This window comes from Pelobates fuscus, chromosome 6 (assembly GCF_036172605.1).
Source record: "Pelobates fuscus isolate aPelFus1 chromosome 6, aPelFus1.pri, whole genome shotgun sequence".
NCBI classification, from domain to species: domain Eukaryota; kingdom Metazoa; phylum Chordata; class Amphibia; order Anura; family Pelobatidae; genus Pelobates; species Pelobates fuscus.
Window position 1 is genome coordinate 170,109,642 of NC_086322.1, and position 24,467 is coordinate 170,134,108.

Here is a 24,467-nt window from a genome sequence, read left to right on the forward strand (position 1 = left end):
TGCATCTAGAGCAAGAAGGTCCTGATTTGTGTTAAATGTACCAGATGTGGTATACTCATTCTCTCCATATTTTTAAATCCTTTAAAATATAATCATGGAAACGGTCCTACGTGTTTCATTCCCTATAGGGAACCTCAGGGTCCAGTATTGTAAAAAGTACAATAAAAAAAAAAATTACAATCAAGTATACAAGCCTTATACCTCCTTCTCTGGTGTCCCCTTAAATATGATAAATCCTGGAAGTCCATTGATGGTGTAGTGGGCGTTCCTTTATGTTCTCCTGTTATTGGAAATGGGATTTACACTATGTGGTATTTCATTTATTTGTTACAGTGATACCAGCCGGATCCCTATTCTGTTTTAATATACATTTTCCCCACTTATTCTATAATCCGCTCACATATACATTATCCTTTATGTTTTCACCCTGTACAAATATGAATTTCTGACTATCCTTTTACATATATTCTGAGCTCCTTGTCTGGAGAAATCAGATACTTGATACACCAGTTGACTTTTACAGATGAAAACATTCTTTTTAAGTTAAGAGGAAAAAGCAATAATTTATTTAGACCAAGATCTAAATCAATTTTAATTGTACGTATAAAGGAAATAAAAACAACCATGTAAACATAATGACAATAGTAGCCATTCCCTAAAGACACTGCACTCAGGAATCACACAAATGACAATTTATATGCTTTGTGAAAATTTCTATAGAAAGAAAGAAAGCATGAATGAAAGGAAAAAAAAAAAAAAAAAGGATAAAGCATATTATAAATTGTCAACAATGATGAAAACATTCAAGAGTCATTTAAAATGCAAAACCTATGATGGGAAATTAAGTGAATGCTGGAGCAGTTAAATAGTTCAATACAAAAAAACAAAAACAAAGAAACAATATGTTAAACTCTATGCAACTTAAAAGGTCTATTAAACAACTTATGAGTAATGAATAGCATGTTAACACATTCCAAATAAAATACTTGATTTAATGTCTTTTTCAAAAACATCCAAGATAAGTCAGTGCAAATTATAGCATGGTCTGCTCCTTTCATTTCTTGATCTCTGACGGAACAGGGCACATTAATTGTATGTAATTATTGCTAGCAGCAATTAATATTTACGGCATAACCAAATAAAAGCGTCCCCTGAACAGCATGGTATACGACTAGTGACACCTAAAAGATCCAAATATGCATCGGTCATCATAACCCAAAGTCAGAGTGAGCAAGACGTAGGATTACAATGAATACACTGAGAAAAAGAGGGGGAAAAAGTTCACAATCTCAAAGTCTTGTTTTTGGCTAGAAATAAGAACATTACCTGTACAAAACAATGTTGTATCCATAAGTACAGTGATTGCTCAGCAACTATCTTTTTGATGCAACCAATATAAATTCATAAAGTCCGCAAAATAAAGACACAGGAAGCAGCATTATATTCCAAGCAGAATACAAATAAAGGTCATTACAAATGTTATTGAAGTGGTGATATTGGCATTCTTGATACCTCGGATATGAAGTGTTGCATATACTTGGAGATACTGATGTTACTTAACACTTTCCAAGTTATGTCAATAATACGTAATACAAAGTCTGCTACTAAAAAGCAATCCAGCTGCTTCCTGTAGTCTTTTTTTTTATTTTTCTATACATTTGCGAACATATATATCTAGAAGACAAAAGTAACTTGCATCGCAAAAAGAATAGTGACATCTATTTGGTTAGATAAAATAATAAAACATCACTCCTATTTCCTTTTTGGATTTCCCTTTAAGCATTTTGTTGCTGTCTGGACTGGCAACCCATTTTAGGCATCACCAATACTGAACTGCTTAAACAGTTTGACATTAACAACATATATGCTATGCAATAACATTTTGTTCATCCATTCTGTATTGGCAGCAGTTGGGAGATCACAAAATGAAAGGCATATAAAGTGGAAGCACAACCAAAAATAATGTATTCAAGAAACTGAAGCTGTAAGACAAACTCTACAAAACCTAAATGCATTTGTACCCTCAAATTAACATTTGTTTTGCGGAACAACCATTTTCTGCCTTATTATTCTGAGAAAGTTTTTTTAGTTTTTTACTTTTTTCAGTGCATTATAGTTTTGCAGCAGACCACAGCTCAGTCCATTATATGCACCTCTCGTCTGCAACACTAAGCAGTTTTGAAGATTAAACTTTTCCAAAGTTTAATATTTGCAGAAAAGGCCCATATACCATTGTTCATTTTTAATATAGGAGCTACAAGGGAAAAAAAAATAATAATATATATATATACATAAACCTAACCAAACCACCACCCACCAAAGCCTGGTGGTACACTTTTCAATGTATTAAGCCATTCCCTGAACCCACTTTGTACTTTAATTACTTTGAAACATTTTTAGTTTAAATAAATAAAAAATAGCTCAGCTTCACACTGCAGTACAACAGGACACTAGTCATACTGTGTCTTGTAGCTGTCCCCCATAGCTCGCCTTCTATATGGCCTGCCCCTGAAATTTCTTTGATGTTGATAGCCTTCTTCTCTACCTCTCGGAGCTCGCCAGCCTTCCTCATTTCTTGAATGGTAGCCTCTTCCAGGTGGATAGTACTTCTCATTTCTAGGCCTCCTTGTGCCGTAGGTCTGGTTGTAGAAATTCTTTGCTCTTCCACTATTCAACATGTTGGACACTTCCCTCTCATCCTCTGAACTCTCTTCCCGTGTTCTTGCAGGCCTTACTTCTGGAGCATTTGTTTGTACATTTCCTATAGCATCCACTAACTGGCAAACTGAAACCTTATGATTTGGGACATTATGACCAACCTCATCAGTTACAGTTTGTGGTAAAACCGGTAGAGCTGCTTCTTTATCTGTGGTCTTCCCTGGAAGGTCCTGCTGAACAAGCCTAGTTTGAGTAGCACTTGAAGTTACAGATGAAACAGCGGCCTGGTTGTCCTTCGGCTTTGCTTGAAGGCCCTGCTGCCCAACAGGAACTTGTCGAACATTTGTAATTATACCTGGACCTGTTACTTTGTTGTCTTTAGCCTTGCCTGGAGATTCCTGATACTCAACAGGAGAAGGTGTAACCTTTCTCAGTTCTTCTACTTTCACTGAAGAAAAATTAGAACCAGATGGACAATTTATAGCTCCAGCAAGCTGTGGCCCATCAGGTTTCGGTGGACTCTCAGATTCCAATGACTGCTTTTTAGTGGCTTCAGTTAAATTATTTTCAAGAACTTCTCCCAGTGCAATGTTTTCAGGCATCTGTCTCATTTGAGGAGGAATGAAAACATTTTGTCTGATAACAGGATTCTCAATGTACGGTTGATAGGGGTAACTATACCAAAAATGAGGGACAAACGTAGGTGCTATTGGGAGATGTCCCATATATGGACCGTGCCCAAATCCAGTATGTGGGATCATTGATTTGCTAGCCACTGAACTAAAATCTGCACCTTGACACTCATTTTGGTCCTTTGCCTCCAATCCACTCTGTACACCTACTTGTTCTTCAATACCAGAGGCTTGAACAAATGATGCTTCCAGTGTTGGAGAAGATACAACACTCCCACTCTCTGGCTGTACTTCACTACAATGGGCAAAAATGGATGGATCTACAAGACTTTGGTTTACTGATGCTTCTTGTGGTACCCAGTGGCCTTGTGGGTACAAATGGAAGTTTGGATACATTCTACACATAGATGCTTGCCGTAAAGGGTTCAAATAAGATACCGGAGGCAGCATGTGATATGTATATGCCTGAAAATAAAAAGTAAGATAAGTAAGGTGGGGAAGAGGCCAATTTAAAGACACACACTTAAAATATTTTATATAATATATTACATTTTTAGCAAAATACAAAGCCAAAACACTATTTAGACACCATTACAGTATTTAGATATTGCAGAGTCAATTCACACAACCAGTCAAGCAAACAGACCATTAAAATCTTATTTCGAAAGCCCATATAAAATTCAGCTTTCTTTCTGTAGTCAAAACAACCTTCAGCACTACAGATGTTGTGGACTACCTCAACCCTGATGGTTTGACACCATTATGGCTGTAAAAGCATTAAAGGAAATGTAGTACACAACACCTGGAGTGACGAAAGTTGCCTACCCCTGGTATAGTCAGAACATTATGGTTAGTAGAAGCACAAAGAGTAACCACTATAAATAAAATATGTATAAAAAAACAGTACATAAAAAAAAAACATATTGCAGATTTCAGGTTCCTTAAAGCGGCACTGTCATGCCGAACTTACCTTTCCTCAATCTCTTCCTCTTCTACCCCTCTCTCAGGATCTGTTCTTCTTTTCTTCCTGTCTTCTTTAGTTTTCTTTAAAACCATAAGACAAAGTAGGGACTCTTTGTCTTATGGGATTCCTCCGCTTGACCAGCTCTGACCAGCGGAGGAGCAAAGTGTGCTTCATTTCCGCTGGTCAGAGCAATTTTCCCATGATCCCTAGCTTTCCTCCCTGTTCCCACAATGCTTCCTGTCAGTATTGCCAAACGTCCTGTCACTTAGACAGAACGCCGGCAAAACTGCCGAATTGCATCCTAACAGAATTCTCCATTGGTGTTAGGATGCAATTCGGTACTTTGTTCGGATCGGAATTTCATTCTAATGAATGAAACTCCGATCCTATTCATTGCCGCGGCTGCATCTTGCAGCCGCTTAGTAGATAACTCCCTAATTCCCACGGTATCAGGGAGCTATCTACTAAAAGGCTGAAAGACCTGAATTGGTCTTTCAGCCAACTTTACTAATACTAAGTAAAGATTACTTAGTATTAGTAAATAATATGCCCCTACTCGCTATACCGCGAGTAGGGGCATGTCTAGTAAGCAGTGAGCAGCCTGTGGCTGCTCACTGTAAAAAACAAAAGATTGGGGGGGGGGGACCTACTGTCCCCCCCCCGGCCCCCACCCCTGCGCGGTGGGTGGGGGCCCTAATAAAACAATAAGGGGGGGGGGACCTATTGTCCTCCCCCCCTGGCCCCCACCCCTGCGCGGTGGGTGGGGGCCCTAATAAAACAATAAGGGGGGGGGGGACCTACTGTCCTCCCCCCCTGGCCCCCACCCCTGCGCGGTGGGTGGGGGCCCTAATAAAACAATAAGGGGGGGGACCTATTGTCCTCCCCCCCTGGCCCCCACCCCTGCGCGGTGGGTGGGGGCCCTAATAAAACAATAAGGGGGGGGGACCTACTGTCCTCCCCCCCTGCGCGGTGGGTGGGGGCCCTAATAAAACAATAAGGGGGGGGGACCTACTGTCCTCCCCCCCTGGCCCCCACCCCTGCGCGGTGGGTGAGGGCCCTAATAAAACAATAAGGGGGGGGGCCTATTGTCCTCCCCCCCTGGCCCCCACACCTGCGCGGTGGGTGGGGGCCCTAATAAAACAATAAGGGGGGGGGACCTACTGTCCTCCCCCCCGGGCCCCCACCCCTGCGCGGTGGGTGGGGGCCCTAATAAAACAATAAGGGGGGGGGGACCTACTGTCCTCCCCCCTTGACCCCCCCCCCCCATCAAGGTGACTAGGGGTCCCAAGCCCCTAGTCACCCCCCACCCAAAACATTCTATCCCCTACCTACCCCCCTCACCCTAAAAATAGTGAGGGGGGAATAAAATAACTAACCTGTAAAAAAAAAAAAATTAAACTTCCCATTTGACGTCTTCTTTTTTCTAAATTCTTCTTACTTCAGCCCCCCAAAAGGCCAAATAAAAATCCATAAACCCGTCGCACTTTAAAAAAACAAACAAAACAAAAAAACCGAGCGCAAACAAAAATTAATCCATCTTCACCCATGGAGGGCACGCCGCGTACTGAGCTCCGCAGGGCGGGTCAAGGCTTATAAAGCTTTGCCCCGCCCTGCAATTAGGCTTAGAACACAATGATTGGTTGGTTTAAGCCAATCAGAGTGCTCTGTGTCATTTTACACAGCGTGGGAAAATTCAAAAGAACTTTTCCACGCTGTGTAAAATGACAGATCACTGTGATTGGATGGTTTTCAAGCCATCCAATCACAGTGCTCTGTGTCATTTTACAAGCGTGGGAAAATTCCAAAGAACTTTCCCACGTTTGTAAAATGACACAGAGCAGTGTGATTGGATGGATTTCAAGCCATCCAATCACAGTGCTATGTGTCATTTTACACAGGTGGGAAAGTTCTTTTGAATTTTCCCACGCTGTGTAAAATGACACAGAGCACTCTGATTGGCTTAAACCAACCAATCATTGTGTTCTAAGCCTAATTGCAGGGCGGGGCAAAGCTTTATAAGCCTTGACCCGCCCTGCGGAGCTCAGTACGCGGCGTGCCCTCCATGGGTGAAGATGGATTAATTTTTGTTTGCGCTCGTTTTTTTTTTTTTTTTTAAAGTGCGACGGGTTTATGGATTTTTATTTGGCCTTTTGGGGGGCTGAAGTAAGAAGAATTTAGAAAAAAGAAGACGTCAAATGGGAAGTTTAATTTTTTTTTTTTTACAGGTTAGTTATTTTATTCCCCCCTCACTATTTTTAGGGTGAGGGGGGTAGGTAGGGGATAGAATGTTTTGGGTGGGGGGTGACTAGGGGCTTGGGACCCCTAGTCACCTTGATGGGGGGGGGGTCATTTAGGGCCCCCACCCACCGCGCAAGGGTGGGGGCCAGGGGGGGAGGACAGTAGGTCCCCCCCCCCTTATTGTTTTATTAGGGCCCCCACCCACCGCGCAGGGGTGGGGGCCAGGGGGGGGAGGACAGTAGGTCCCCCCCCCTTATTGTTTTATTAGGGCCCCCACCCACCGCTCAGGGGTGGGGGCCGGGGGGAGGACAGTAGGTCCCCCCCCTTATTGTTTTATTAGGGCCCCCACCCACCGCTCAGGGGTGGGGGCCGGGGGGGAGGACAGTAGGTCCCCCCCCTTATTGTTTTATTAGGGCCCCCACCCACCGCGCAGGGGTGGGGGCCAGGGGGGGAGGACAATAGGTCCCCCCCCCTTATTGTTTTATTAGGGCCCCCACCCACCGCTCAGGGGTGGGGGCCGGAGGGGAGGACAGTAGGTCCCCCCCCTTATTGTTTTATTAGGGCCCCCACCCACCGCGCAGGGGTGGGGGCCAGGGGGGGGAGGACAATAGGTCCCACCCCCTTATTGTTTTATTAGGGCCCCCACCCACCGCGCAGGGGTGGGGGCCGGGGGGGGAGGACAGAAGGTTCCCCCCCCCTTATTGTTTTATTAGGGCCCCCACCCACCGCGCAGGGGTGGGGGCCGGGGGGACAGTAGGTCCCCCCCTTATTACCATTTTTTTTTTTTTTTTTACAGTGAGCAGCCACAGGCTGCTCACTGTTTAGTGGACATACCCCTACTCGCGGTATAGCGAGTAGGGGTATTGGGGAGATTTTAATCTCCCTTGTCCTATTATGGGGGTCATATTGACCCCCATAGAGTGAGGGGGGACATGGGGGGCTTAGGAAGTGGCGAGGAGCACTGCTCCCTGCCGCTTCTATAGTTACATATTACAAGGAGGGAGCTGCACGCCGGTAGCTCCCTCCTTGTAATAAACTGAAGGAACAAACTAACACTGATACTCAGTGTTAGTTTGTTCGTCTGATTTTTTCTATTCATTCATTCGTCTGTCTGATGAATGAATGAATAGATGAAATTCCCGTTCGCATGTCCAGGTGTTTCACTGGGCATGTGCGGGAATCTCACAGTCTGTGTAGTGTGGGTAGATGACGTGTCCCACAGGGACTTCACCTACCCACACAAAGATGGCGGCGCCCTGAATAAAGATCGGGGCAGAAGATAAAGAATTAAAAAGAGGTAATGTGGGGGGCTTAGGGGCATTTGGGGGTGACTAGGGGGTCGATTGGATGTAGTGGAGGCGGGAGGGGGGTTAAAAAAAAAAACGGGATTCGGATGACAGTGCCGCTTTAAGATCTGATCTACGGTCACAAAGTATCCATGTATTTCTGAATTAAATGATAGGAAATGTGGAAAAAAAACAACTAACCTTTACACCTAGGTTGAAGAAGAATCGAAGAATACTTTTATCTACAGAATAAACATTTTAAAAGTTAGATATTTTTCAAATTAAAACAAACATGAAATTACAATAGCCTGTATATTTTGCTAGTTAGCGTTACCACAACGCTCATGCATAGACCCCAGAATTCGATCATTTTCATACTACAAAAAGACATGGCATTTTAAGATAGAACTTCAAAATATGGGCTAGTAGGCACATATGGCATAACATTTACAATGACACCAGGAGGTCTTGCAGTTATTTTTACTTCTACGTGGTCATTCCTTTTCGGTACCATGAGGTACACGTAAAAATGACATCAGGATACAGTTTTTTTAGGATAAAACATACATTTTTGGTGGGGCAATTATTTTTTTAATCACCACCAAGTAATCCAAATACTAGAGAGGAGTTCAAGGATTGAATGCATTTTAGAGTTAAAAAAACAGGTACCCATGATAAAGGCAGCCAGTTGGTGCCGAAACATTGGGGGGGTTTGGTAACTCGTGTTTCTGTCTTATGGCTTGTAAGAATCTTTTTGGTATTTTACCATTACATTATTGTATTTGCCCTTGCTTCTGTCATTGTGTTTATAAAAATTTTTTGTATGTTTTTACTTTGGTACTTTTTGTACATAATAAAGCTAGTTTGAGATTGTTATAGTATGCATTCTATATTATATAGATATTTAGAGTTAAAAAATGTAAAATGTAGCTTTACTGCCAAGAAAAGATTTAAGGACCACTATAGGCACCCAGAGAAACAGCTATGTTTTACTGAGTGTTAATCCAGCCTCTAGTGGCTGCCTCACTGACAGCTGCTAGAGGCGCTTCCGTGATTCTCACTGTGAAAATCACAGTGAGAAGACGCTGGACGTCCATAGGAAAGCATGGAGTATTGCTTTCCTATGGGCGGTTTGAATGCATGCGTGGCTCTTGACACGCATGCAAATTCGGACCTGACGTTGGCAGAGGGAGGAGAGTTCCCCAGTGCCGAGGGAGCCAGGCAATGGAGAAAGGTAAGTGGCTTAACCTGGAGGGGGCACCTAATGACCCTATAGTGCCAGGAAAACGAGTTGATTTTCCTTGAACTATAGTGGTCCTTTAACTACTTTTACACACACACACACACACACACACACATATCTTGATGTCTTTTTTTAAATTCTTTTAAAGAGGATCGTTTATTTCTATACAGTTTATGAAACTGTATATTGCTATTTGAATAGGGAACTTAAAAAAAACAAACAAAAAAAAACAACAACTCCCTAGCTGTCAGACAGCTGGAAAGGTCATCTTCCCAATTCCAAACGGAAGTGGCAGATGCGCTCTGCTAGAGTTTGCCTACCATCTCTTCCTAGTCACAAAATGCCTGTAAGGGTGTGCCTGTTTCCACAGGTCTCATTTTACACTTGTTTTTTCTTGGCTCCCTAAAAATTAATGCTTCTCAGTGAGAATCCTCAGCTTGGATATTTCCATGGCACAGACCGAGGCTGCAGACAAGAGATCTCCAGCTTTTGCAAGCAGGTCTCAGATATACTCCCAATTAAATAATGAGGTTAAACATGCATGTCATTTTATTCCAAAAGTAGTGTTTAAGTATTAGCCTATATATAAAAAAAATTATAATAATATGCTTGTGCGTGATGAAATCACCAACTTTTTTTTGTAAATGTCTATTTGAGAAATATTTCAATTTGACATACAAAAGAAAATAAACCCTTTTCGCCTGCACAATATAGACCGTATAAATGGCCTTATAGTAGCAGTTCAAACATATGCATCATAACAAAGAAAACAAAACAAAAAATTTAAAAAAAAAAAGAGAGAAAGAAAAGTAAGACAACAAAAAGTTGGGACATAAGAATCAACCTTACTTACAGCATTAGAACCCACAAACTGTTTGTTCATCATTTATTGTAACAGTTTAATGGGATTTACTGTCCACCAGCTGAGTCATATTGTATTGAGATTTTAATTTATAACAAAGATATAAATACACTCTGGTAATATTTGGCTGAAAATTACCAAGCAGTACACAAACCAACGATGAAAAGAACCAAGGAACAAGAATACAAAACAAAAGATGAACACAGGGAAGAGCCAAGTAGAAGGGGGGTAAGGCCAGAATTAATGGTGTCCAGCTCTTGGGTTATGGACCCATAGGGAGACCTGGGATATTCAGGTTATCCTGAACCATTATATCCGTAAGACGTTCGCCTAGAGGAGAGTATGGTCACCAAGGGATCGATCCACACTATCTAGTTTGCTTTATGCAAATTATGGATGTGTGTGCAAGTCACAAATGATTTCTCTTTTAGCACACTTGTTAAAATGCTATAACATTTACATTTTGTGAATACTGCTGAAATGGAGTTTGCATATGCAAATTGAGGAATATTGCATAGATGTAGACAGAATTTAATGTATACATTAGATAGATTAAATTAAAAATATTAAAGAAATGTTGGTCTCTTGGCATTGCAGTGATCTACATGCATAGGTGCATTCTCCAAAAATCCTAATATAATACAAGTGTTCGCATACATATCACTGCAAGATGTTCAGAACTGTAATTTCCACTAGGTTTAACTACTTACCAGTAGGAAGGTCTTCTCCAACCTTAGAAAACGAGTAAGGAGGTAGAGCGGCACTTTCATTCTGCTCATTTAAAGGAAAACCAGGATACAGTGGGTCTTGGTAAGCACTCAGTGGCTGAGGTATAGGCAGCATAGGCTGGTTGACTGCTGGTACAGAGACAGGAAGTTGTGTAAATGGGGCAGCGGTTACCTGAGATTGTAACACAGTAGCCCCAATACCAGGAGAAGCAGGTATCTGTGCTGGAATACCTAAGAATCAAGGTTTAAATGACATTAGACAGCTCTGTATTAAAAGGGAAATTACTTCTTCTTTCACCCAAGGAAAGCTGTTAAGAGCTCCATTGCATAAAAGCTGCAGAAGACCATACAAAACAAACAGATCATCACTAAAGCACAAGTTAGTCCAGTGATACAGCAATTGTGTATTTAAATGGTAGGATGAACATATGCATGCAAGGTTTTAATATAGAGATGGGCACTGACCTGACCAGGTGGTTTCTGTTGGGGCTGCAGAAGGCACTGTGGTTGATGTTGGTTGCTCAGAAGGTGATGGAAGAACAAGGTCATTATCTGAGGTCACTGGTGTCTCTACGACTTCCTGAAAGACACATTGACCAATTTATAATGGTAATAGACAAAAAAAAAAATTTAAAGTCGTCTTTACATTTAAATGTAAATTCGTATTTTTTTCTGAAATTGGAATAACCATGATATAAGCTATTTGAAATAAATTATTCTACCTCAGCAGCTTTCTGGTCAATCACTTTTTCTGCTTGAGCGGATTTAGAGGCTGAAATAAAATGACAAAGACAAGGCATGGTCATTAAATTGGATGACATTTCTACTTCAAACACAGATATTCACATGAACTGTTCTGACTGTAGACAAGAGAAGAGATTTAGTTATACCATATCGCAACAATAAGGAAAAATAGCCCTTATTCACATTAAAAGTGCTTTGCAGTTATTAACCTGTATTGACTGGGAAAAGACCTGCATGTATTAAAAAGCAACACTCAAAACCCAATGGAATAGCATCAATTCAACTAGTTTAGCACTTACCAAAAATAAAAAAAAAATAAAACCAAAAAAGCCACGTATAGTTATTGGTGATGAGAGTAGCCACTTCAATGTTATAAGACTTGTATAATGTCAGGTCAAGTAGTATATTGAGGGGATTTAGTAGCCAATTTCACCACTATTGAGAAAGTCTTATAATGAAGATAAGGTGTATCTTCACACTATGTTCTTCAGGCACTCTTCTTGCGACAAAAATCACATTATTAAACACAATAATGAAATAATCTGACTCCCTGCTAATTCTCTTTATGCACTCCAGAGGTTTTTATTTATTTATTTTATTTGTCTACTATTTTAGGTTTAAATAACAATTACATTTGGAAGAACAAGTATAGATGTTAATTTATTTATTGGCATGCTACCTGGCACAGAAAAGAGGTATATCTATTGACGGTAAACTTGTCACCATCAACAAGAGAAGTTCCCATTAATGCAGTTATCACTTAATTCCAAACAATATCTTTGTTAGAAATGCCTAGAGCGGTGAAAACAGAATTCTCTGCCTAAAGAAAAAGCTTTAACTGATTCTTAAGCATTGTCTGGATACCTTTTTGGTAAAAATAATAAAACATACTCAGATACAATACACTCTAGGCATCCATTTTAGAGTTACACAGAGTTGGTTCCGCTGTGCTTCAAATGCCAACAATTCAATAATACCACTTAACAGACATTGATTTTGTGACGGCAGTACAGAACAGTTCATAAGAGTTTATGTGCTTAAAGAAAATGAAACCTAGGAATCAAATGCATCATGCCAATTCTTCACATATTGGTATTTAAAGTTTAATGTTTTCCACCTGCATGCCTGGGCAAACATTTTGCACAAGACTACATATGTGTACACACGTGCCTCTGTTACATTAGTATTAACAAATAAGTGTAAACCTTTTTCACTCTGATCTTCTCTTTCAGGCTTTTTTGGCATGCGTTTCTCAGTGTTCACATTCGAGCCCTTTTTTGAGGTTAACACTTCACTGCTTTGAATGGACACCTGATCCACAGAAGAAGTAGTCTGATATGGAAAAATATACATTTGTAGTAGACATTCGTAAATAGCATTCCGGAGAAGATAAAGCATGGCATAAAACAGGCATGAAAATGGCAACAGTTCATTAGACAGACAACATTGTTTTTTTTTGTTTTTTTAAGTTGCTACTTAAATTAAATGCACATATCATATTTACCAGTCAATCCACAGCTAGGCAAGCATGACTGCTGCACTGCTACTGTCATATTCAGTTAGTGAACATTTGCCAAGGATGAGGGAAGATTAAATCTTACAGCTGAAACTTTGTGCAGAACCAAACAATGAATGTGTAGGACATGTCTAGAATCTTTGCTAGTTTGATCTGCAGGCTCTGTGTTTGACACCTTAAAACCAAACACTATCTTTCTCCATTGTGTGAGGTGCATTTAGATCAGATATGGCTTTTTTTTTGAGAGTATTCAAAATAAATAAATAAATAAATAAATAAAATAAATAGGATAAACACTTATATTAGGGTTACGCCCCACCAATCCCTAAGTGTTGTATCACATTGCCATGGTTATTCCTTTGGACTGATAAGTTCCTTCCACTCAACAAGATAATTGGTGTTATATTAAAGTGCAGAGTCCTAAAAAGTGTCATCCTCTCATCTGCAGTTATATCCATCCAAGTCCTTCAACCCAATAATCAATATTCTCCCATTAAGGAAAGTGCAGAAAACAAAGAAGCCTCCAATCATGAATATCGAAACAAAAACAAAAAACAGAGCTCCATCTTTTACTGCTACACTTATAATAACGAATATCTAGTTAAAAAGAAAGAAAGAATATGCACACACATATCTGGAAGTTACACAACCATTAAGTTAACTTACCCCAACTAAAGAGGTATTAAGAAACAAATATATTAAAACCATTATATTGGGATTATATGTATGGCAGTAAAAGACAAAGCTCTGACTTTGTTAATGTAAGCCTGTACGTGTGATACTTTGTGACACTATGGTGGTTAACAATTGGTTGCCTTATGTATCGAATATATGTTGGAGGTGATACGGCAGCTTATAATCCTGATGAAGTGGGACGTTTTCACACAAACGCGTAGGATCAATTCTCAAGGCTATTGGCGCGACAGGAAGTAAAGTTACATAGAGGGAGGACCTGAGGACTTGCAGCTTTGGTTTGAATCCCAGAGAAACTGGAGGATGCCAAGACCCGCCTGTCATTTTTAATATGTGCGTAGCTTGGCACCTCTGATGAGTGCATTCTAAACGGTTTTCATTTAAATAAAGATATATTCACGATTGGTGGCTCCTCGTTTTCTGAGCTTTCCTTATAAAAACTATATACTTCAGACAGCTTGTACATATCCATGCTGAGACCACCTCTTTCTTAGGAGGCTGTGCACCTTTTAATGAGTACTTCTACATGATTTCCAATGCAGGGCAGAAAAAACAAAACAAAAAAAAAAACCTGCAGAGGATTCACAAAGTAATCCTAAAAATCCCCATAAACGTATACTACTAAGAAACCACTATAAACCAATTTTACATTACCAAATATATATTGGTTTGCAAGAATTTAAAAACATAATTTTGCAGCAGATTTTAGCCCAATACTTTCTCTGAACTGAATTTAACTTCTAAATAGAAGCAATATGTAATAAATAGGTTTTTTTTTTTTTTTTCCTTTTAACCCCTTAAGGACCAAACTTCTGGAATAAAAGGGGATCATGACGTGTCACACGTCATGTGTCCTTAAGGGGTTAAAGGAGTAAGATTTTTTTTTTTAATTCTAAAATAAATTGTTTATATTTATAAAAGTATGTTCATCCGCTCAGATCAGCTCTGAAGAATGGTCCATATTGAGGTAAATTATAAAATTCAATGGACACAGTGTCCAAAATCTGAGCCATTGTCTAAATTTGCTACAGGTCCATTAGAATGAATGTTAGTGGATAAAGAGGCAGCGTCCTAGATACAGACAAAAATCAGACAAACTCTAGATGTACTCTAGAATAATTAAATTATTTATTTATAAAATATATTTTACCAGGAAAGATACATTGAGATTTCTATCGTTTTCAAGTATGTCCTGTGTCCACAAATCATTGCATTGTTACATTAGGGTGCAATAAAATACAAAAACAATATTAATACACAATATATACAAAATTTAACATAGAACAGGAAGGAAATATATAATCAAGCATGACAGGTGCATTCTGTTTTGAGGTATGTAGAGAGGGATCTCTTAAAGGACTTTCGGCTTGGGAAAGATTTGAAAGTGTGCGGGAGATTGTACCATAATTCCAGCGCTCTGTAGGAAAAGGACGATCGGGCTGCTTTCTTTTTGTATTGAGGTAGAATAAATAAAGTACTGGTACTGGATCGGAGGTTATAGGAGGTGGGAACAGCCGGGGAGAGCATTCTGCTCAGGTAGGGTGGGAGCTTCCCAGAAAAGCTCTTAAATACAGCGACAGCCAGTTTAATTATTTTAGCATGTCACAATGGTGGGTTTTTCTATGTGGAGGCCCAAAGATAGATTGGGGTCGAACAACATACCCAAGTATTTGAAAGAGTGGACTGCAGTCAGTGGTGTTAGGATCTACTAGTTACCAAACACTAAAATATAAATGCTTTGTTTATCTTTCATGAGAGTTTCCTTGCGCAAGTCATGTAAAAATGCATGGTTGGTAGAACATCCACAAATGATACTTACAGAAAGGGCAGGAAATGCATCTTCGTCCATGCTTTGAATCTCATACAAAGATTTTGACTCCTCAAATGCTTGTTTCTCTCTCCGCTCTTCAGGAGTCAGCCCAAAGTAAACATTCTCACGTTTAAAGTAACTGGAGTCATCACTTCGCTCAAGCTTCCTGCTGATAGAGTTAATTGACCAATTATACTGGCTGACATAAGTTTTCTAACATGGGGACCAATGGTATACTAATGTCAATTTAAAGGACTTAATTACAAATCTGAAAATAAAAATATTATAGTACGTCACATTTCTAAAATATGTGGGATAGCTGAGCTATTCTACAGCATTATAATGTAAAACAATGGCCTTAACCCCTTAAGGACACATGACATGTGTGACATGTCATGATTCCCTTTTATTCCAGAAGTTTGGTCCCTTAGGGGTTAAAGAGAACAGTTTATTTCCAGAAAAAATTATGCTAAATATAAAATAGTCTATCCACATTTGATACTTCTGCAGCTTCATATAAAATTGGGACTTGTGAAGCAATTTGTAAAAGCCTTAAATACAGAAAATTAATAAGTTCACTATATAAAATATAAATTTCCCCAAATCAGAGAAGGTATATTTGTGGGTCCTTAGACTGGAAAATTACTAAAAGATTAAGCGTTTCTACAGAAAAGAATTAGTGGCGTGGATTTCTTTTAAATCTGTTGTACAAATGTTTCTTGGCAATAAGAAGGAATAACCGTATACAAGAATATAGTGTATAGTGACTACTAGAATATAGAATATAGTGACTACTAGAAAACTATAGGAAATTAGAGTGACAAATTTCACTAAAAGTCCAGTTTCTACATTCTCACCTTAACTTCTTCCTGGAAAATTTAGGTGGCGTTAGTGATGAGCAAGGTGAGATTTTTCACTAGGATATAAGAACGATGGAAAGAAGATACAAAAGCTGATAGGACCCAGCAATGATGGGCGATTTTTGTTGGTTTCTTCACAGAGAAGAAGGGCCACATAAAAGAAAAAAGTAGAACCTTTAACCCCTTAAGGACACATGACATGTGTGACATGTCATGATTCCCTTTTATTCCAGAAGCTTGGTCCTTAAGGGGTTAAAGGGACAATATAGTCACCAAAACAACTTTTGCTCAATTAAGCGGTTTTGGTGTATAGAGGTGTATAGAGCACGCCGCTGCAGTCTCACTGCTCAATTATCTGCCATTTAGGATTTAAATCATTTTGTTTATGCAGCCATAGGCACACCTCCCTACAGGTGACTTCCTAAACACTTCCTTTAAGAAAAGATCTAATGTTTAACATTTCCTTTATTGCACATTCTGTTTATTTTAGAAGTAATATCCCTTGCCCAGCTAATAGCCTTCTAGACCCTTAAGGACCATTCTGTGTGTGATTAAAGTTCAATTTACAGAGCTGGAGACAACAATTTCTAAATTAAACCATTTCTTTCCAATGCAGTGTGTGTGTCTGTCACAACCAGGGGAAGTGTAACTAGGGCTGCATAAACAAAAACAAAAGTGATTTAACGCCTAAATGGCAGTGAGTTGGACAGCGAGACTGCAGAGGAATGATCAATACACTAAAACTGCGTCATTAAGCTTACATTGTTTTGTGTCTACAGTGTCCCTTTAATGTAGTTCATTGTATTTTTGTTCGTTTATTGTATTTTGCCATAGCCATAGCTATTAAACGTTTTTGTTCTATATGCATTCTTTTCTAGAATTTATTTCAATCACTATTATTAAATGTGTATTTTCATCTGATTTAAATTCAAACATTGTGATGACATAACTAGAATATGTGGGTTTTACAACACTTCTGTGCCCAATTTGGTTGATTTCTAACTAGATTTTCTTTTTTTTTACTAAACAGCGATTTTTATCCAAGGAGTTAAAATGTGTTTGCTAGTGTTATGGAGGAGGGTTTTATTCCCTAAACAGTAAATTGAAATCCAAACTCCAAAAGGCCGCTAACCGGGAATATTGTGAAAACCTACTGTCCTAATCAATCCTTTAGCTTTTTAAACCATTCGGTGCTAGATAAACTTACGTCAAAAGGGTAATCAATGTGCTTGTTTACCTGACAGGCACTTTAGGTGGAGTCCTGCTCCGTCCCTTGTTCTCAGGTTGGGCAACTTGATCTGATGATTGAGAAGATGGCCCATGTAACTTATTCCCAGCACTTTGCTGCAGACGAGAGGACGATGCAGTCTGTGGCTTTATTGGCCTGTTCAATCCCTTCTGTCCTCTGTGATCTTTCACTAAAATAGACAGAAAAGAATGTGATCATTAATGCTGCCAACCAGTCACAGGAGCAATAAAAAAAAATAAAAAAAATAAAAATAAAAAAATAAAAGATTCTCACCAAGCGGCATGCCTGCACCACTTGCAGGGGACCTCTTAACTTTTTTTCCAGATACAGTGTTCCACCCATCAGTACTAGAACTGCTGATTGTCAGTGAAATAGGTTTAAGGTTTTTCAATGGAACCGCTTGTCTAGGGGATGGGGAAAAGAAAAAAGTACTGCTAAATTAAAAAAAAAAAAATAATAATTTCCTTCCTTTATTATTTCTCCTAGTAAAATATGGTCTTGACAGAACAACCAATACCCATTTATTCACCACCCTATCCTGTACGAATTAATCAAAACGAAGATTTAAAATGGCGAGCATACATGACTGTCTGGGATAGATGCATAGCTAGGTCTTTGTCAATCTCTAAATTTATTTAAAAAAGAGGGCACCTGACTGACATTGTGATCCTGGACTGTCGCGTGGACAGTCTGATATATTAATTGAATAAGTTCTATATAGGTCCTATTCGGAATTGCACAAGTAAGCTAAAACGGAGATCAATTGTAGATTTGAGAGATTCCCAACAACAATTTTCTGGAATGCTGTGTAGGTGCTACTACAATATTCAAGTGCTGGCAGCAGACAAATAGTTCGGAATTTTTAAATCTGGGCAAAGATTTCTGCCGTTTAGCAGTGGTTTTTAGGGCTGAAAAACAGACACATTTTGAGCATATTTGCAGCCAGAATGGCTAAATCCAGACATTGTTAAAGGACCACTATAGTGCCAGGAAAACAAACGTCTTCCCCCACCCTCATGGCCCCCCTCCCGCTGGGCTGAAGGGGTTTTCAGCTGCAGGGTTAAAACTAGAGGGACCTGGCACCCAGACCACTTCATTGACCTGAAGTGGTCTGGGTGCGTATAGTAGTCTTTTAAATGTTATTAACAATCTCTAGATTTCACAGTCCAAATAGCTCCATACTTAACTGAATGTTTTTCTTTATTTGGACATAAGTAAATAATTTTGATTGATTTTACACAGGTAAAATGGCAAAGTAACAAATGGCTAAAAGAAACACACTAAACACAACAAGCCTATGCTTGGAGCAAGGAATTACCCTGCAGCAAGAAATATAAAGAATAAAAACAAACATGAAAAGCCACATTATACAATGCAATTTGTTTGACCCTCCTGACATCAAAGGAACTCTAGCAAAACAAAAGGGTTTGGTGGCACATTTAAGGAGTCTAGGCTATTGGCTACCTCAAGCTTCCCTTAACAAAAAGGATGTTACCCATCTGATGCTCGCTCAATATGACATGAATACAGTGCTAAATATCTTGAAAACCATAACTGCACAGATCTTCATAGGATAACACAGGCTTAAAGGGACACTATAGTCACCAAGACAGGTTTAGCTTAATTAAGCAGTTTTAGTGTATAGATCATGCCCCTGCAGTCTCATTGCTCAATTCTGTGTAATTTAGGAGTTAAATCACTTTGTTTATGCAGCCCTAGTCACTTCTTCCCGCATGTGACTTACACTTCCTATATTGCATATTCTGTTTAATTCAGAATGTATCTCCTGCACTGTTAATAGCTTGCTAGACCTTGCAGGAGCCATGTCTATGTAATTAAAGTTCAATTTACAGAGCGTTAAAAAAAACATTAAGTTACATCTTATGAAAAATGAAACCATTTTGTTTTCCTGCAAGCTGTTTGAGTCACACCTAGGGCGAGGTATTGCTAGGGATGCATAAATAGTTTAGAGAGAGAGAGGAAAAAAAAAAAAAAAAAGTGATTTAACTACTAAATGGCAGATAATTTAGCAGTGAGACCACAAGGACATGATCTATACACACAGGGCCGGTGCAAGGATTTTTGCTGCCCCAGGCAAAAGACAGATTTGTGTGGGTGTCTGTGTGCAAGGGATGCATAGTGTGTTTCTGTGTATGTATAGGGATGGTGTGTGTGTAAGCCTTCCATCACATCCCCGTGCCCCCCCTCCCTCCCCAGGTGGTCTAGCCTCCCCCTCCTCCCAGGTGGTCTCTCCTTTCCTCTTCCCTCCCTCCCCCCCCCCCCCCAGATGGTAATCCTACCACCTTTTAGTGTAGCGTGGCCGAGCTCCGGTCTGCAGTACAGGAGCTTCTGTTTCCTGTACCCGGATGGACTGAAAGGATACAGAGTGAGCACTTCCTGTCAGTCCGACTGGGTACAGGAAACAGATGCTCCTTTACCGCGGCCACGCTACACTGAGGGACTGACTGTGCGCTTCCCTCCTGCCGATCCCTCATATCTTGCGCCCCTAGGGCCGGTGCGCCCTAATGGACGTGCTGGCCCGGGCAGTGCTGCAGCCGCCTGAGGGTCTCTATAGAGCGCTCATGCGGCTGCAGCATGAGGGGGGGCGGCGTCCTGGTGGTGCCACTTCCTAAGGTTTCAAATTGTTTTGGTGACTATATAGTGTCCCATAAATTATTAACAGCAACAGGTTTATTGTTTTGTTTAACCCCTTAAGGACCAAACTTCTGGAATAAAAGGGAATCATGACATGTCACACATGTCATGTGTCCTTAAGGGGTTAATACACTAAAATCCAAAACACTTGGCTATGAAGAACTTCTGTCATCCAGTTGATTAGTTCATCATAAACACATTCACAAGGTTTCTGTAACTAAGATAATATGTGCTGGTGAACTTTTCATGGGTAATAATATCCATAAAATATGTAAGTTAACTAATTATTCATCTCTAAACCTAATTTCAACAGAGGATATTTAGCCAGAAATGCAGGGGCGATAAATAAGTAATTAAAAATCAAAATCACACTTACTTCTTTGCAAGTTCTTCAATAAACACCACAATAGGACCATTATCCACGGCAACTTCCTGAATGTGAGCACCATAAAACTTCCCCCCTGATTCTAATCGAACCTAAACAAGTCAAAAAAATAAATAAATAAAGTTTTCAAAATCCCTCTTTTTTTTTTTTAGATAACGTATTGCAATTAAGGAAAAATTAGTTATTTATTTGTGAAAAATTGTAAAATTATTTGCTCATTGATTTGAAGCCCAAACATTTCGAAAACGTTGGTTTTGGTCCTACAGTAGATTTTTAACATAAATATTCCTTTAATATGGGCAAAAATAGCTACTGAAAGCATTGATCATACTTTGTCGTGGACAAATGACTAGTGATAATATGGGACAATAGGGGTGTAGGGAAGCAGAGCCTTCAAATATAAAAAAATAAAAAGGACAAAAGTAATGGAATATAGTGTAGTATTTCCGGTTACCACCAAGGAAATAAAATTGCGAATCCTCTGGATAAAAATCTTCAGGGATAGAATCCAGAATGTCCAGATAGCATAAAAAATAATTTTATTGAAAACAAATAGCAAGACCAAAAATATAGCATAACTCACAGATTAGATAACACTGATTTATCAGTGTTTTATGCTTTATTTTTCCATTTGCTGATTGTAAGTTCCAGAACATTTTAATTTCTTGTATTTATTTCACTGGTAGCTGGAAATACTACACTATATTCCGTTACTTTTGTCCTCTTATTTTTTTTTCCATGTTGCTGCATCCCTACTTGGATTTGAGTACACTTTGAAGGCTGTGTTTCCCTACACTCCGGTGTCCCATAGTGTATCTACTCTGGTTTGGGAAGTTTAACCCCTTAAGGACCAAACTTCTGGAATAAAAGGGAATCATGACATGTCACACATGTCATGTGTCCTTAAAGGACCACTATAGTGCCAGGAAAACACACTTGTTTTCCTGGCACTATAGTGTCCTGAGGGTGCCCCCACCCTCAGGGACCCCCTCCCGCCGGTCTCTGGGGAGAGGAAAGGGGTTAATACTTACCTTTCTCCAGTGCCAGGCGGGGAGCTCTTCTCCTCCGATCCTCTTCCATTCCTCCCATTCGGCTGAATGCACGCGCAGTCAGCCGGTCTCATTGGAAAGCATTATCAATGCTTTCCTATGGACGCTTGCGTGCTCTCACTGTGATTTTCACAGTGAGAATTACGCAAGCGCCTCTAGCGGCTGTCAATGAGACAGCCACTAGAGGCTTTGAGGGCTGGTTTAACCCATTTATAAACATAGCAGTTTCTCTGAAACTATGTTTATAAAAAAATGGGTTAACCCTAGCTGGACCTGGCACCCAGACCACTTCATTAAAGGGACACTATAGTCACCTGAACAACTTCAGCTTAATGAGGTTGTTCAGGTGAGTGCTACAGCTACCCGGAGCCTTTTTCTTGTAAGCACTGTATTTTCTGAGAAAATGCAGTGTTTACATTGAAAGCTTGGAACACCTCTTGTTGCAGTCAGACAGCCACCAGAGGGACTTCCGAGTTCAGAGGCCCTAAAAAGGCCTCTCGTCCGATGCATTCTGGGTGAATACATCAGACGGGCTATCAGCACACAAAGCACTGTGAACGCGCTTTGTGTGCTGATAGCCTATCAGCACTGCTGTGGGCGTGGCTTCAGCTGACAGCTTCAGCTGATAGCTGAAGCCCGAATCCACAGGGACGCTTACTGTCCACAATAGTGGTTGAAGGGGGGGGGGGGGGGGGGGGGGGAAGAGACCTACTCTCCTTCCCCCCCCCGCCCCCCACCGCTGTGCGGCGGGTGGGGGCCCTAAAATTATCAATAAGGGGGGGGATCTATTGTCCCCCCCCCCCCCCAGCCCCCACCCCTGAGCGGTGGGTGGGGGCCCTAAAATTATCGATAAGGGGGGGTTGCCTACTGTCCCCCCCGGCCCCCACCCCTGTGCGGCGGGTGGGGGCCCTAAAATGATCAATAAGGGGGGGGGACCTACTGTCCCCCCCCGGCCCCCACCCCTTATTGATAATTTTAGAAAGCGAGCTGAGCTGTCAGTCAGACAGCTCAGCTCGCGAACGCGCATTCCGCGCACATGCGCGGTAAAGCGCTCAGATTCTTCATAGGGCGGCATTCAATGCCGCTCTATGAAGAACGCGATTGGTGCAGCGCAAAGCCGCGCATGCGCACCACATCGCTATGACGCTTCTCTGTGAGAAGCGTCCTATTGGGCCCCGCAATTTCGTCATTTTGACGAAAAAGGGGGCGCAGCCTAGCGGGGAGCTCGGCGCTGGAACGGAGGTAAGTTTTTTTATATAAAAACACCTCGAAATTTTTTTTTAATGAATGAAAGTACATATAAAAGCAAGAAGGAAGGCTGGGGGACCTGTCTTTCTTGCTTTTATATAGTGACTATAGAGTCCCTTTAAGCTGAAGTGGTCTGGGTGCCTAGAGTGGTCCTTTAAGGGGTTAAGCTGCCATAGTGGTACTAGACAAATGCCATAAATCACATGCTTATATAAATAACCAGGATTATACGCTATATGGACAAAAGGATTTCAGGTATTCCAAACAGACCCATTGCCACAACTGTATAAAATTAAGCACATAGTCCTCAGTCTGCATTTATAAACATTTGCAAAAACGAAAGGGTCGTTCCGACGAGCTCAGAATTCAAATAGAATGTCACCTTTGCAATAAGTCCAGTTGTGAAATTTCAACCCTGCAAAATATTCCACGGTCAACGGTAAGTGGTTTTATTGGATTTACAAACAGCAGCAACTTAGCCACAAAGCAAAAAGAACAGAGCAAGATCACCGAGCGCGGAGGTACATTGTACATAAAAGTCGCCATAGCTGAAGAGTTCAAATTTTCACCTGTATTAACCCCTTAACACCGCAGCCAAATGTACAAGTTGTGAACAGAACAAAACGTAAACAAAACCTGGCATTTGCGCTATATGTCTGTCCAACCGTAATTCACCTCTTTCATATTAAATGCACCCCCCCTTATTATATATCATTTTATTCAGGGGAAACAGGGCTTTCATTTAATATCAAATATTTAGCTATGAAACATAATTTAATATGAAAAAAAATGGGAGAAAATAAGATTTTTTTGATTTTTTTAGTTCTACATGACATTTTAACTGTCAATGTCATAATACTGTTTGCTTTTACTGCAATAAAATACACATATTTGTATTCAGCAAAGTCTTACGTGTAAAACAGTACCCCTATGTACAGGTTTTATGGTGTTTTGGGAAGTTACAGGGTCAAATATAGCGTGTTACATTTGAAATTGAAATTCGCCAGATTGGTTACGTTGCCTTTGAGACTGTATAGTAGCCCAGGAAATAAATTTACCGTATATACTCGAGTATAAGCCGAGTTTTTCAGCCCATTTTTTGGGCTGAAAAACCCCAACTCGGCTTATACTCGAGTCAAGGTCTGTATTATGGCAATTTGCATTGCCATAATACAGACTGGGGGGAGAGGGGGGCTGGCAGAGCTGTACTTACCTGTTCTGCAGCTCCTGTCAGCTCTCTCCTCGTCCGCGCCGTCCGTTCAGCACCTCGGTCAGCTCCCAGTGTAAGTCTCGCGAGAGCCGCGGCTCTCGCGAGACTTACAGTGTGAGCTGATAGAAGGAGCTGCACGGACGGCGCAGAGGAGGAGAGAGCTGACAGGAGCTGCAGAACAGGTAAGTTACAGCTCTGCCAGCCCCCCTCTCCCCCCCACTGAACTGCCACTGGACCACCAGGGAAGGAGAGCCCCCCTCCCTGCCATATATCAAGCAGGGAGGGGGGACGAAAAATATATATATATAAATAAAATAAGAAATAATAAAAAAAATAATAAGAATAAAAAAAAAAATTAATAATAAAAAAAAAGGGGTATAAGGACCACTATGGGAGGGAGGGGGGTATAAGGACCACTATGGGAGGGAGGGGGGGTA

The 24,467-nt window shown here is 40.5% G+C and overlaps 1 protein-coding gene across 3 annotated transcripts in view; it reads right to left on the bottom strand.

Annotated features, from left to right (window-relative positions):
* Positions 1 to 576: 576 nt before the first annotated feature.
* OTUD4 (OTU deubiquitinase 4) overlaps positions 577 to 24,467 on the bottom strand; it is a 60,778-nt gene continuing 36,887 nt past the window's right edge. For 2 of the 3 annotated variants that reach the window (XM_063458481.1, XM_063458479.1), the window contains exons 11-20: positions 20,515 to 20,615; positions 17,757 to 17,887; positions 17,472 to 17,652; positions 15,384 to 15,543; positions 12,561 to 12,687; positions 11,334 to 11,383; positions 11,077 to 11,191; positions 10,594 to 10,842; positions 7,980 to 8,020; positions 577 to 3,755 (exon numbers count right to left, since the gene is read on the bottom strand). In XM_063458481.1, coding sequence (XP_063314551.1) covers positions 2,451 to 3,755; positions 7,980 to 8,020; positions 10,594 to 10,842; positions 11,077 to 11,191; positions 11,334 to 11,383; positions 12,561 to 12,687; positions 15,384 to 15,543; positions 17,472 to 17,652; positions 17,757 to 17,887; positions 20,515 to 20,615 — 2,460 coding nt within the window. In that variant the 3' untranslated portion in view covers positions 577 to 2,450. The remainder of the gene's footprint in view (positions 3,756 to 7,979; positions 8,021 to 10,593; positions 10,843 to 11,076; positions 11,192 to 11,333; positions 11,384 to 12,560; positions 12,688 to 15,383; positions 15,544 to 17,471; positions 17,653 to 17,756; positions 17,888 to 20,514; positions 20,616 to 24,467) is intronic. The other variant, XM_063458480.1, reaches the window with a different exon arrangement.